This window comes from Xenopus laevis, chromosome 6S, assembly GCF_017654675.1.
Source record: "Xenopus laevis strain J_2021 chromosome 6S, Xenopus_laevis_v10.1, whole genome shotgun sequence".
Lineage (NCBI taxonomy): Eukaryota > Metazoa > Chordata > Amphibia > Anura > Pipidae > Xenopus > Xenopus laevis.
Genome location: NC_054382.1, coordinates 55,896,790 through 55,911,909, shown reverse-complemented (window position 1 = coordinate 55,911,909; position 15,120 = coordinate 55,896,790). Strand labels below are relative to the sequence as shown.

Genomic DNA, 15,120 nt, shown 5'->3' with positions numbered 1-15,120 from the left:
GATGTTCCCTGCTAAAGGGCTTTCGTTGTCTGGGGCTGGCACAGCAGCCCAAAACATAATGTACAACATTTCTAGCCTACTTCTTTAGTTTAACTTTCCTTGTCCAAAGTATTCCTTCTTTTGTATAAAACAAAAATTATGCCAAGTGTAAGATTTTCCCATATTGTACATGAATTTAAAAAGTCACATGTGAAAGTTTACAGAGAGGAATTTTATGGTCTATGTAAAAGACAGTGCACAGTATGAGAAATGCTAAATTTATTAAACAATAAATAGCATTACTGAGCGGAAATAAGTGTTCTACTGTTTGACACAATATCATGTTTACTCTTCCGTTTCGCCAGGCCGACGGATGTCATCTATTTTCAAGATCATTTTAACAACTTGTGTAGCCAACGAAATCTGCTGTTTCTTGCCAATTAATGTTTCTATGACATGCTGTTGCTTCATATCTGCAAAAACACACACAAAATAATGTAGTCTAAATAAAAATTATACAAATCAAGGAAATTGTAGCTGAACATTTGTCACTTAATTGTAGTGGCTGTATACATTCTCTGGTTTGGTTTTTAAATGAATAAATATTAAGCATGAGCTATACCCCTCAGCTATCCCGTTTGTTACAGGATAGTCTCTATTTTGACCACTAAGCCCTTTCAGCCCAATATCTGTACATCTCTGTACTGAACTGCCAGAAAAAAAGTTACCAAGTTTTGCGAACTTAATGAGAACAGGAATCTTTTGGCAGAGTGCCAAGAATGATAATTCTTAATAAGCACCTGCACTTAGAACTTTAACTAAGATAATCAAGCCTCATGGGGAACTGAGACTTGCATCTTAAGTTAAAGGTGAACCACCCCTTTAATTAGTCATAGTTTTACTAATGAAGATGAAATTCACCTTTGCTTTGTTTTTCTGAAGTTGTTTCAAAATTTACATTATTGTCTGTGGGGAAATTGACTAATCTTCTCCAAATGCTTCATCGTTAGTTACATAGTTAAATTGGTTTGAAAAAAGACAAAGTCCATCAAGTTCAACCCCTCCAAATGAAAACCCAGCATCCATACACATGCCCCTCCCTACTTTTAATTAAATTCTATATACCCATACCTATACTTACTATAGAGCTTAGTATCACAATAGCCTTTGATATTATGTTTGTCCAAAAAATCATCCAAGCCATTCTTAAAAACATTAACTGAATCAGCCATCACAACATCACCCGGCAGTGCATTCCACAACCTCACTGTCCTGACTGTGAAGAACCCCCTACTTTGCTTCAAATGAAAGTTCTTTTCTTCTAGTCTAAAGAGGTGGCCTCTGGTATGGCGATCCACTTTATGGGTAAAAAGGTCCCCTGCTATTTGTCTATAATGTCCTCTAATGTACTTGTAAAGTGTAATCATGTCCTCTCGCAAGCGCCTTTTTTCCCCAGAGAAAACAACCCCAACCTTGACAGTCTACCCTCATAATTTAAGTCTTCCATCCCTCTAACCAATTTAGTTGCACGTCTCTGCACTCTCTCCAGCTCATTTATACCCCTCTTAAGGACTGGAGTCCAAAACTGCACTGCATACTCCAGATGAGCCTTACCAGGGACCTATAAAGAGGCATAATTATGTTTTCATCCCTTGAGTTAATGTCCTTTTTTATGCAAAACAGAACTTTATTTGCTTTAGTAGCCACAGAATGACACTGCCCAAAATTAGACAAGGTGTTATCTACAAAAACCCCTAGATCCTTCTCATTTAAGGAAACTCCCAACACACTGACATTTAGTGTATAACTTGCATTTATATTATTTTTGCCAAAGTGCATAACCTTGCATTTATAAACATTGAACCTCATTTTCCAGTTTGCTACCCAGTTTTCCAATTTAGACAAATCACTCTGCAAAGTGGCAGCATCCTGCATGGAACCTATAGTTCTGTACAATTTAGTATCATCTGCAAAAATAGAAACAGTACTTTCAATGCCCACCTCCAGGTCATTAATAAACAAGTTGAAAAGCAAGGGACCTAGTACAGAGCCCTGCGGTACTCCACTAACAACACTGGTCCAATTAGAAAATGTTCCACTAACAACACTGGTCCAATTAGAAAATGTTCCATTTACCACCACTCTTTGTAGTCTATCTTTTAGACAGTTCTCTATCCAGGTACAAATACTATGTTTCAGGCCAACATTCCTTAATTTAACCAGTAACCTTTTGTGTGGCACTGTATCAAATGCTTTAGCAAAGTCTAAGTAAATCACATCCACTGCCATCCCAAAATCGAGATCTCTACTTACCTTCTCATAAAAAGAAATTAAGTTAGTCTGGCAAGATCTATTACGCATAAAACCATGCTGGCACAAACTCATAGTATTATGATTTGCTATGAAGTCCAGTATCTTATCCTTTATTAACCCTTCGAAAAGCTTTCCTACCACTGACGTCAGACTAACTGGCCTATAGTTTTGAGGCTGAGAACGGGATCCTTTTTTGAATAGAGGCACCACATCAGCAATTAGCCAGTCTCTCGGCACTATGCCAGATCTCACTATTCCCCACCAACAATAATGTAAATCTTGAAACAACTTCAGAAAAACAAAGCAAAGGTGAATTTCATCTTCATTAGTAAAACTGACACATTAAAGGGGTGGTTCACTTTTAACTTTTAGTATGTTATAGAATGGCTATTTCTAAGCAACTTTCCAATGGGCCTTCATTTTTTGTTTTTTTTTATAGTTTTTGAATTATTCGCCTTCTGTTGATTTAAAGCAACAGGAGAAGCTTATTTTATAGCTGACCTCCTTGTGTTTGCCTATGCCTATTTACCCTATTTCTGATTTTCTCAGATTCAATTTCATCTGGTATGGTACCTATGGATTGGAGAAAAGATGATGTCATTCCAATATTTAAAAAGGGATTACGAGCTCAGTCTAGCAATTATAGGCCAGTAAATGACATCTGTGGTGGGCAAATTATTTGAAGGCTTGTTAAGGGATCACATTCAAAATTTTGCTCTAGTGAATGGCATTATGAGCAGCAATCAGCATGGCTTTATGAAGGATAGGTCATGTCAGATAAATTTTAATGCTTTTATGATGAAGTAAGTAAGATGCTGGACAGTGTGGGGGGGGCAGTAGATGTGATCCATTTGGATTTTGCCAAAGCGTTTGATAGGGGATCATATAATAATCTGTCTAATGCTTTATTTACCAGTAGGTATAATAGATACAACCGGCACATGGGTCAAAAATCAAGCAGGTACAAGCCCTTGCTGCGTTTATTTGCAAAGTGCAACGTTTTGGGGTAAACCCCTTCGTTAAGCATCGAGTACCGGGCTTTCACGATACGGAGAGCCAGGGTGTGCAAACTGGTATCACCACATTATTTACCAGTATTGTCTTTCCAGCTGACACAAAGTCACCCATTCGGATTACAAGAAAAGAGGTTCCACCTAAATATTCGGAAGGGGTTTTTTTTTACAGTGAGAGCTGTATATGTGGAATTCTTTACCTGGATCAGTTGTACTGGCTGATACATTAGATAGCTTTAAGAAGGGGTTTTTAGCAAGTGAGGGAATACAGGGTTATGGAAAATAGCTCATAGTACAAGTTGATCCAGGGACTAGTCAGATTGCCATTTGTCAGGAAGGATTTTTTATAATTGGCTGCGCTGTCCCAGTATGTTACACTGGGTATGCATGGTAAACACATTTTGAGCTATTCTTTGGTGATCTTTCACATTTCCATTCCAACCATGGAAAAAGGCATGTTTTTAAATTGGGCATGGTATTTAAGCAGTGTTACCATGAAATGGGCATGGAAAAATAAAAGAAAAGAAGTGCAGTCATTTAAATTTTACAACGTTGGGAGTTATGCATTTTTTTTTAAATGCTTGATGCATCAAAAATAGTAAAAATACAGCACATGCAGGAATACAATGCCCATCAGTATGTAAGGAAAAATAAGTACAGCAGATGTGACTGTAAAATGTTTGAAATACATGCAGCCTGTATTGACATCTGCTCTAAGTAACACTGCAAAGAACATTTGCCAATTGGATAATCTTCTGTAATGTTATGTACTGTTCAGATGGTATAGGTCTCCTTTAATGAACAACGTTGCCTGTGCCAAGATCTTACCATTTGTGCCCTTATGCAGGCAATCAATGCCAAGTGCTGGGTTGCTTTCCTTCACCTGTCTAGAGCGTACTTCAGTCATTGTCTGAATAGGATTCATACCACTGTTTTCAGCAAGCGACATAGGAATAACTTCCAGTGCATCAGCAAAGGCTCTCATGGCATATTGTTCCAGAGATGGACACTTTGAATAAAAGATAGGGAAAAGTTATTGAAAGAAAATATCACTACAGTTATACATCTCTCTTTTAAGAGAGTGATTGATTACATATAAAACGATATCCATATACAATTGTGTTCAGAATAGTTTATTTAAAAAGTGAATAAAGCTCAAAATCCTTGTAATAGCTTTTATTTCCATACACACAAATCCAATGGGAACACTACACATTCTATTCCAAATCAAAACGAAGAAAAATTTATCAAATTTGTCTCTTAATGTCTAATTCTTTATACTATGAATCTGAGTTTGTAAACTGAAAAATGTTTCAAGACTTTGCTTTCCTTTGAATCACTGAACTTATATTTAGTTGTATAACCACTGTTTCTGAGAACTGCTGCACGTGTTGAATGGAGTCCAACAACTTCTTAAGACCATGTGTTAGCATTTCTTCTTTTAAACTGATGTAACCAATAAAGGATGAATTTTTAACCAACAACCTATCTGAGCGATCCTTTTGACTTTGGAGTGCGCTGCAACGACTTGGATGTGAACAGGCAGAGTAGGCGCCCACCTAGGGCGCAATCATGGGTGGGGCACACTTTTATGGGGAATTTCCTTTCTTTCTTTTTTCAACCCTGATTTGCTTGGCCTTTAATAGTTTTTCAACTTTATAAACCCCCTGATCCAGACAGAATCACTCCCCAGCTCCCTTTTGGCAGCTGCTGTCACAGGTACATATTTGTGGGCAATATCTTGGCTGCTACTTGCACAGGTAAACAGATGCTATGATGGATATTTGGCTGCTGCTGGCACAAGTACATATAAGGAGGCAATAGTGTGGATTTTTTGGCTGATGCTGGTACAGGTACAGATTGGGGGCAATATAAGGGATTGGCTGCTGCTGGCTCAGGTACATGGGACAATATGGTGGCTGCTGGCACAGGTACACAGATGTTTGAGGGCAATGTGATTTGGCTACTGCTGGAACAGATACAAATTGGGGCAATATGATGGATTCTTTTGGTTGCCGCTAGCATAGGTACAGATTAGGGGTAAAAATATGATGGATGTTTTGTCTTATGCTGGCACAGGTACAAATTGGGGCCAATCTGAGGGATTGACTGCCATTGGTATAGGTACAAATGGAGGCAATATGATATGTAGTGGCACAGGTACAGGGGGCTATATGACTGGTAAAGTGGGAAATGGTAATGCAAGACTGGGTGGGAGGGGCACTGATTGAAGCCTTTGCCTAGGTTGCAAAAATACCCTGGCCCGGCCTCCCTGTGTGTGCCATTCTCTGCTTGCCCTACCCTACCTGTGGGATGTAAGCCTATTACGGGTTTGTTAGCATTTGGAAATTGTTGTTAATGGCCCCTAAGGTGTTTAATCATGTGTTGGGGGATTCCTGTATTATCCACAGGGGAGGATGAGGCATATGGATTTAAGGGTATGTTTTTAACATGACTTCAATTTTTCACATATGAGTGATGAGGGATTTCCCTGCAGTGAGCACCAACCATTTGGTTTTCTGATGTGCTACCACCGTTAATGTGGATACGATCTTAAAAGTTCTTGTGGTAATATGGGTGTGGTTTACAGTGGGTATGGTTTACAGTGGGTGTGGTTTAAAAGGGGGAGTGGCCAACACTGACTTCCATTATCGGCCCTTCTCCACATAGGCCAGTAAAATTTTGGCCCTCGGTACCACAGAACTTGGACAGCACTGTTGTAGATAATAAACTTGGCTGTAGCAAGCCATGCCATTCAGAATCTGCAACGGCATATATGTATGAAAAGGGGCATAGATTTTTGGAGGAAGGGGATTCTTCCACTGTACAGAGCCCTGGTAAGGCTCCATCTATAATTTGCCGTAAAGTTTTGAACTCCAGCTCTCAAATGGGACATTATTGAATTAGAGAGGGTCCAGAAGGGCAACTAAGCTGGTAAAAAGTATGGAAAATCTCACCAAGTTGGGGTTGTTCACACTGGAGAAGAGGCTCTTAAAGAGATACTGACAATTTTATTTTCAAAATATTAATCTACATTAAAAAAAAAGTTACCTATAGGTCATGTTGATAGATTTTCACGGATAGTACTGCTTATTTAAGCAATTGTTACTTGACGTTCCTTAACCCAACTGTTTTGCCAACCTGACTGTTCCTTCTCAACCTGACAGAGTTTCTAATGCGAACAGAATCCTGCTGCACAAAAATGGCAGCCCCCCTCATAAAGGAACATAGGGTAAGAAAGGTAATGTAAAAGCATCTGACAAATACTTATACGGCAAAATTAATATTTTCTGGTGTCGGTATCTCTTTAATTGGTGATATAACATGTATAAATATATAAGGGGATCATATAATAATCTCTCTTTATTTACCAGTAGGTCTATCCAGCTGACACAAGGCCACGCATTCCGATTAGAGAATAATAATATTTCAGGGCCAAAACTAGGGGTAGGCTGAAGAGGCACCTGCCTAGGGCGCAACGATGTGGGGGCACTGGCAGATGCCTGTTCAAGATTCTTCTGCCTACCCCTAGTTTGGATCTGTTCCCATCTGCAGCTCTCGCCTATCCTTGTCACTCACCCCTCTGGCCCTTTCTGTTGCCCCTCCTGATTTTATGGTGGGCACGCAAGGGGGGGGGCGGAGTCAGCCAACCAGGTTGCCTAGGGCGCCTGGAATATTCAGAAGGGTTTTTTTTTTTTTTTACAGTGAGCTGCGAAGATGAGGAATTCTCTCCCTGAAATAGTTTTAAAAAGGAATTGGATGCCATCTTGAATGATTTTTTCCCCTTCTGAGGCAATTTGGAGAGGCTTCAAATTGTTTTTGTTTTTTTGCCTTACTCTGGATCAGTTAGGCAGGTTATACTGTAAATATATGTAAAAGTTGAATTTTATGGACGTATGTCTTTTCTTAATCTAAGTTGTTTACTCATTTCCAGTTCATTAAAACCTATGTATTTACCTTATCTGCAGCCTGGCTAACTGCTAAAGCACAGGAGATCTCTGCAGCCCCTCCTCCATATACAATGCGATTGTCCCTTACTAGGTTACGAATGACACACAAAGCATCATGGAGTGAACGCTTTGCTTCTTCAATTATCTTAAAAAAAAAAAGAAGAAAAAATTAAAGTACATTTGTTACTTTAAACAGTCATTTTTAAGAAACAGGTTAAGACTCCTCAGATAAAACAAATTCTTTAACTTCTGGATAAAGGTAAAATAATTGGGGGGAGAAACAATTTACCATCTTATTTCCTCCTCTGATGAAAATAGTTACAGCTCTGGAGTTCTTACATTGCTCAATAACAAGCATTCGATCCTTAGTTGTGCCAAAAGAAATTTCTTTTACAATGCCAGCATAGCCAAGTTTCTCTGGAGTTAACTCACAAAATCGTGGGACAATACGGCCTCCCGTTGCAATAGCAATTAACTACAAGATAACATGGGAGAAGACAAATTATTATATTTTACTAAAACACAATGTTCTGCATGTAAAAAAAACATTACCAGTAATATTTTGCAAAGTAGTGCCCATCTTTATCAGACTAAAGAAAAAAGTGCACCTCATACAATACAGAAATAAAAAGACATCAGCAAGCTATTTCTCTCAGTACCAATGAAACTTCAGCCAACTAAATACTTGGCCTTTAAAAAGCTAATTTCTTTTAAATGAAAAACGTTACACACATATACATAAAACAGTTTGAATGTTAAACTGACATTGGGAGTAGCTGTGCCCTATGTTAAATAATTCAGTATTTAATCTGGTCTTTCCCTTCTCTCACCTAGCTCTTCATGATCAAGGTCATCAAGGTTAATTAGTACACCGGAATAACATTGTTGATTATTTGTTTCCAGGCTTTCAGCGTTGGAGGAGTAGTTCCCATCCAATGCATGGCTACTGTTTTTTTTTCACATAGAAAAGTAAGTGTCTAAATAGCAGTCTATAGTGTTTTAGCGGGATAATGTCACCTAAGAATCACAGTAAGCATGCTGCTGGTGGGACCACTTTGGGAAAGGCCAAGTTATTTGCCAGGTAATCTATCACTTTGGTCCAGAATCGGTAGGATTGTGGGCAGGACCAAATCATATGAAAGATGCATATCTTCTCATCTGATGCAGTTTTATAGGTGTGGCATACAAGTGATGGAAAGTTTTATATTGAATAAATATATCTCTGATTGAGACAAGGAATTTATATATGTTGTCCATTGCTTCTTCCCACTCGTCAGAGGTAAGTTCAGGGATATGAGCAGACCACCATTCTCCTCTGCTGCTTGAATTTTTTTGGGACCTTTTAGCAGCAAGTTTTGGTAAATGTTAGCTGTTAGTTTAGCAGGGGTAGGTGAATGGAGGAGTTCCTCTATAGTTAGAGAGAGGGAGTCAAATTGGGTTTGGAATGCATGTCTCAATTGGAAATATTTGTAAAAGGGTAGTTGCAAATTGCTTAACTAGTTGTAGTAAGGCAAGTGGTGAGTCAGCTGGGTCTTTAAGGTAAATGAGTAGGTTGTCTGCATATAAGAAGACCTTTTCCTGAATCGTGTTATATATAAGATAGTTGATCTGAGGAGAATGTCTGATGCATATAGCAAGTGCTAAAGAAGAAAAGAACTTTCATTTGAAGCAACATAGGGGGATCTTCACAGTCAGGACAGTGAGGTTGTGATGGCTGATTCAGTTAATGCTTTTAAGAATGGCTTGGATGTTTTTTTGGACAGACAGAATATCAAAGGCTATTGTGATACTAAACTATATAGTTAGTATAGGTATATATAGTGTGTGTAAAAGTAGGGAGGGGTGTGTGTATGGATGCAAGAGAGCCCTCCTAGATGCCCGATCTCTTTGCAAGACATTGTCATGACTACAATGAGTGTGTGCCAGCATGGTTTTATGCGTAATAGTTCTTGCCAGACTAACTTAATTTCTTTTTATGAGAAGGCAAGCAGGGAACTCTGTTCTGGGATGGCAGTGGAAGGGATTAACTTAGACTTTGCTAAAGCATTTGATACAGTGCCACACACAAGGTTACTGGTTAAATTAAGGAATGTTGGCCTGGAACATAGTATTTTTACCTGGATAGAGAACTGGCTAAAACATAGACTACAAAGAGTGGTGGTAAATGGAACATTTTCTAATTGGACCAGTGTTGTTAGTGGAGTACCGCAGGGCTCTGTACTAGGTCCCTTGCTTTTCAACTTGTTTATTAATGACCTGGAGGTGGGCATTGAAAGTACCGTTTCTATTTTTGCAGAGGATATTAAATTGGGCAGAACTATAGGTTTCAGGCAGGATGCTGCCACTTTGCAGAGTGATTTGTCTAAGTTGGGAAACTGGGCAGCAAACTAGAAAACGAGGTTCAACGTGGATAAATGCAAGGTTATGCACTTTGGCAAAAGTAATATAAAAGTTATACACTAAATGGCAGTGTGTGGGAGTTTCCTTAAATGAGAAGGATCTAGGGGTCTTTGTAGATCACACGTTTTCTAATTCTGGGCAGTGTCATTCTGTGGCTACTAAAGCAAATAAAGTTCTGTCTTGCATAAAAAAGGGCATTAACTCAACGGATGAAAACATAATTATGCCTCTTTATGGTGAGGCCTCATCTGGGGTTTTCAGTGCAGTTTTGGACTCCAGTCCTTAAGAGGGATATAAATGAGCTGGAGAGAGTGCAGAGACATGCAACTAAACTTGTTAGCGGGGCGGAAGACTTAAATTATGAGGGGAGACTAGGTTGGGGTTGTTTTCTCTGGAAAAAAGCTGCTTGCGAGGGGACATGATTACACTTTACAAGTACATTATAGACAAAAAGCAGGGGACCTTTTTACCCATCAAGTGGATCACCGTACCAGAGGCCACCCCTTTAGACTAGAAGAAAATAAATTTCATTTGAAACAACGTAGGTGGTTCTTCACAGTCAGGACAGTGAGGTTGTGGAATGCACTGCCGGGTGATGTTGTGATGGTTGATTCAGTTAATGCCTTTAAGAATGGCTTGGATGATTTTTTGGACAGACATAATATCAAAGGCAATTGTGATGCTAAACACTATAGTTAGTATACTGTAGGTACGGGTATATATAATATATGCGAAAGTATGGAGGGGGTGTGTGTATGGATGCTGGGTTTTCATTTGGAGGGGTTGAACTTGACGGACTTGGTCTTTTTTCAACCCAATTTAACTAGGTAACTATATAGGGGCTCCAAAATGTAGACACCCCATTTGAGCTAGCAGTTCTGTAATTCCAGATACTGCAAAATCAACACATGTACATGATTTTGGGGGGTGCAAAGGTAGAAAAAAAAAAAAAAATTACATTCACCCCAGAAAACCATATATTTTTGGAATATACACATTCACCTGAATCCAAATTGGGTATGCATGTCTTTCTACTCCAAAGCACTAAGCCATAACCTGGTGAGATTTCCAAAAAACACCTCAAAACCTCCACCCTGCTTCATCTTATTTCCCCACATACTATTAGATAGCAAGATAAATCACCCCAAATATGAAAGCCTGGGGTCCTCTGAACAGTTTTATGTCCAATATGTATAGGTTTACCTAAGAACGTGACATATAGTATCTTGTTGGCGCTATATAAATAAATAATGATGATAGGGGCCCCAAAATGAAGACCTCCCATATGGTCTGTCATTTCAGGTATTGCAAAATCAACACATTTACATAAATTTTGGGGAGCGAAAAAAGTACGTTTACCCCAGAAAAACATTTTCAGAAAGTACACAATCCCCCAAATTCAAGTTGCATATGCATTTCTACTCCAAAGCATAAAGCTGCAAACCTTTCCTAAATCTGGTGAAGAAAAAAAAAAAAAAATCACCTCAAAACTTCCACCCTGCAGCATCTTATGTCCCACATACTTTTAGGTACCAAGATAAAAAAAAAAAAACAAATATGAAAGCCTGGGGTCCTCTGAACAGTTTACATGCCATGTACTTCGATAAACATTGGGCATCAAAGACCCCAAAATCTACCTTGTGCATACTTACTTGATGGTTTACATTTACACTAATGTATCTCCTGCTCAACCGCCAGGCCATCAAGAATAGATGATTGCTCTCCTGGATCTGCACTGATCCCTGCAACAGCTTCCGCTCTGTCTCTTCTTTAATACCCTCCAAATTAAGGGAAATGGAGGAAAAACATAAATTAAGCCTTCTGACCAATTCTGCCTTAAACCATCTATTGCCCATGCATCCTTGCAGTGGAACCTTGAGAAAAATAAGACATTTTCTGTTTTGTAGGGATACCACCCACTCTGGTTCTTCCAGAGGAATCCCTCTTGCCAGATTCTCTTGATTGCACCACCAGGATAGGGCTCTTTTGACCTCCAACTGTACTTTTATTCTTTCTTGTAAGTGTAAATGAGGCTGTTTGACCTTTTTCAAAAGGAAAATCTGTAAGGGCCTTAAATGTCATCTTGCCCACCACACTATTTGGATAGTTGCCGACATGGATCCTGGATGTTGTACTGATACTGTCCTCCGTCTCTTGAAATCTTTTATTAAATTGATCATCTTCTTCTGTCTCTCTCCTGGCAGACTGACCAAATTCTTATTTGAAAGAGAGCTCCCAAATACTGTAGAGCTTGAGTGGGAACCAGATTGCTCTTCTCCTGGTTTAATATCCACCCATGGGCTAGCAAAAACTCTTACTCTGGCCGCATGAACCTAGGCTTCTGGTCTTGAATCTGTTACCACCAGGATATCATCTAAATAATGGTAGACTGCTAACCCCTCTTTCCTTAATTCCGCAATGAGTGTTACCAACACTTTTGTAAACACCCTTGGGGATTGGGCTAGGCCAAACAGTAGGCATCTGAACTACACGTTTGTGGTCTACCGAAAACCTCAGATATTTTCTGTGTCTTTGTGTAATCGGCACATGAAAATAGGCATCTTTTGTTGACCAATCTCCCACTGAGACTGCCTGCATGATGGACGCTAAAGATTCCATCTTGAATTTTCTTGCTTGCAGAAATTTGTTCAGTCTCCTAATGTCTAACACCGGCCTCCATGCGCCTGATGCTTTCTTTACTAGAAAAAGTCTTTAATAAAACCCTATGTACTTTTCTTGGGGCTTTACTGTTTCTATTGCCCCTGACTCAAAATGGTATTCTTGAACAATCTTCCTCTTTGACTCTTCCCCTTTGAAGAAAGACTATGAAAAAAAATATTTTTTGGGTACTTGAATTCCAGGACAAACCCTGATTCTATTACCTTTTGTACCCATGCATCTTGAATGGTTATGGCCCAGACATGAGCAAACTTGGCTAATCTGCCACCCACCATGTTCTAGGCCCTGCCCGCCTCATTGTTGACTGGAAGCAGTTGGGGTGGATGAAAAAATTCCAGAACTCCGACGACCTGATCTCCAAGAAGACTGCCTGGAGTATTCCCTCCCAGGCTTGTACTGTCTGGAAGTTTTGAACGATTTTTCCTTAGCCTTGTTATAGCCCGTGTCATAGCGAGCTTTCTTGGCTTGGGTTTCTTGAGGTAGAAACACACTTTTGCCCCCCCACTTCCCGATGCGTCAGTCACCAGAGCCAGTTTGCCAAACGGACGTACCTTAACGAACGTCCCCTGCCACACTTTTCCCAGAGTTTGGAAGAGTTTCCTGTTTGGTCGCAGTACCGCATTATCAGCATGAAGATGATGTGTTGGCCTTGGAAGACGAGCCACCAGTTCCAAAACCCTTCTGAAGGAGGAAACCCGCCAGATGGGTCACCAAGGGATGGTCAAGGTCACCAAGGGATGGAATCTGGGGGGTCAAGGGGTCCTCTAGGAGCTATTACAGGACTAGTTAAGGTCCCATTAGCTGTTTGTATCGCAGAGACATTCTTATGGCACCCTGAAGAAGGTCCTGATGTTTGGAGGATGGCGATCTGCTGTCTGATACAAAATTGTAGAGATCCTTGTCAATGTGTACACGCCAGTGATAACGACTTTTCGTCTCTGGTGGTAAATCCTTGCTGATATCCATTTTTGAGCTCTTGACGTAGCTGGCATGATAGACTGGGAAACACCTGAGTTAGTCAGGACAAGGGCTTCAAGGGCCACGTTGTTAAGTCAACTGAGGTGAATTTTTGGTGGATGATTGGACCTTGAGATAGCCGATCGACTCGAAATGGAAGTGGAAGGTGGGTCAGCCATCTGTGGCATTTGTGGCAAGAATTGTGCCACCCAGACGGTGTTAGTCCGTTCCTTCATCCATTTGATGACTCTTGGAAGCTGGATGAGCAGGGAAAACACGTGGGTAAGGTTGTACAGCCAAGGAGCTACAAGAGTGTCCACCACCACCGCAAGAGGATCCCTGACTTGTGCAATAAGCTGGGTAGATACCTGGTCACCATTAGAACCACTGAGTATTACCCATTGTTCTACAATCGTGCAACCACTGTACGGAGGCTCCCCACGCAGCGATCCATATCCCATTGCTGAGGAAGTTCACTATCCTGATGTTCTCTCTGGGATGTATACTGTTGGGCTGGTGGGTACGGTCCTCTCAGCCCACTCCATGATTTGCATATGCAACCGCCAGCACAATCTCAAATTGCATTCTAGCAGGTTGACTTTTTAGGAGGTCTGTCCAGTGCTTTATTAAGTGGAAGAAGGCGTTGAGTTTCAAGATAATGATCTGAAGAGACTATTCTGTCCTGTTCCATTAACCCTGACGCCGAATGGCGTCTCTCTCACTGTGGAAACTTGCATCTATTGCCATGACCACCCATTGTTGAACTGGGAAGACCTTCCCAGACAGCTATCTCTGAGGCTGAATCCACTGCAGTAGAGATGCCCTGAGTTGGACAGATATTGGCATGTTCTTTCCAGGTCATGAGGGTTCTGTTTCTGGAATGGACCATGAACTGCTGAAGAGGTCTTGTGTGCAGTTGCGCCTATAACAACTGTGGCAACGATGAGACCATTGTTCCCATGATGCCCATTGCAGCACGCAGGGGTACTGGGCACCCCCTTCTCGAATGTGGGGATTAGACTATGGAGAGAGTCGATACATTGGTCTATGAATGGGAGGTCCCCCACTGAGCAGACCGTGATTAGACATAGGTATTCCGTTTTGTGAGTTGGGGGAGGGCAGATTTCTGGTATAGAGTATTCAGCCCATCAGGGTCTGCAGTACCATGGACAGGTGAATTGAGGCGATATCCGAAGTGCCTGGACTTCTTCTAGAAGATATGATCTGTATGTTGTGTAACCTTCGGTCTGACATTCCATTGCCATGAATGGTAGGTTTTCCAAGCAGAGTCTGTGTTACTTTAGCCTAGACAACACCGCGGTCTTGACTTGGTGATACTCGAAGCGCAGAGGACAATCTGAAGAGGAGTGCCATGAACTACCAATGCTTCCCTGCAATGCAGAAGGGTAGGAAACACTTGTGGTTGTGGATTGGAATATGGAGGCTGGCACCTCTGCTGTCAACTACCACCAAGAAAAACCCCCCGCCTCTAGGGACTGAATGGATTCCCCTTTTTGAAGTGGCACTTATGGGCATCCTTAGGTCCAGCACTGGGCAATAGGAACCATCCCTCCTGGGGGCAATGAAGAGACTGGAGTAAGTCAGTTTACCCTCTCGGAAAGGGGGAACCCTTAAGCAGAGTGGACAAGAGCTGCTCTGGAGTTTTTAGCAGAGGTGGGAAATGAACCCACAACCTTTTGGACCAGGTTATCGACTAGAGCCTTGTGCTCTTGAAGGTTTAGAATTTATATTAGATATTCCTGAGGTATGGGTTGAAGGACCCAGGGGTTCTGAATGGTATGTTTTCAGTCCTCCCAAGTGCTTTAGTC

The 15,120-nt window shown here is 40.8% G+C and overlaps 1 protein-coding gene across 1 annotated transcript in view; it reads right to left on the bottom strand.

Annotated features, from left to right (window-relative positions):
• Nucleotides 1–243: 243 nt before the first annotated feature.
• Nucleotides 244–15,120, bottom strand: part of cct5.S (chaperonin containing TCP1 subunit 5 S homeolog) — a 35,910-nt gene continuing 21,033 nt past the window's right edge. Inside the window, exons 8-11 of the mRNA NM_001086984.1 lie at nucleotides 7,545–7,730; nucleotides 7,263–7,400; nucleotides 4,134–4,314; nucleotides 244–452 (exon numbers count right to left, since the gene is read on the bottom strand). Of these exons, the coding sequence (NP_001080453.1) occupies nucleotides 325–452; nucleotides 4,134–4,314; nucleotides 7,263–7,400; nucleotides 7,545–7,730 (633 nt within the window). The 3' untranslated portion in view covers nucleotides 244–324. The remainder of the gene's footprint in view (nucleotides 453–4,133; nucleotides 4,315–7,262; nucleotides 7,401–7,544; nucleotides 7,731–15,120) is intronic.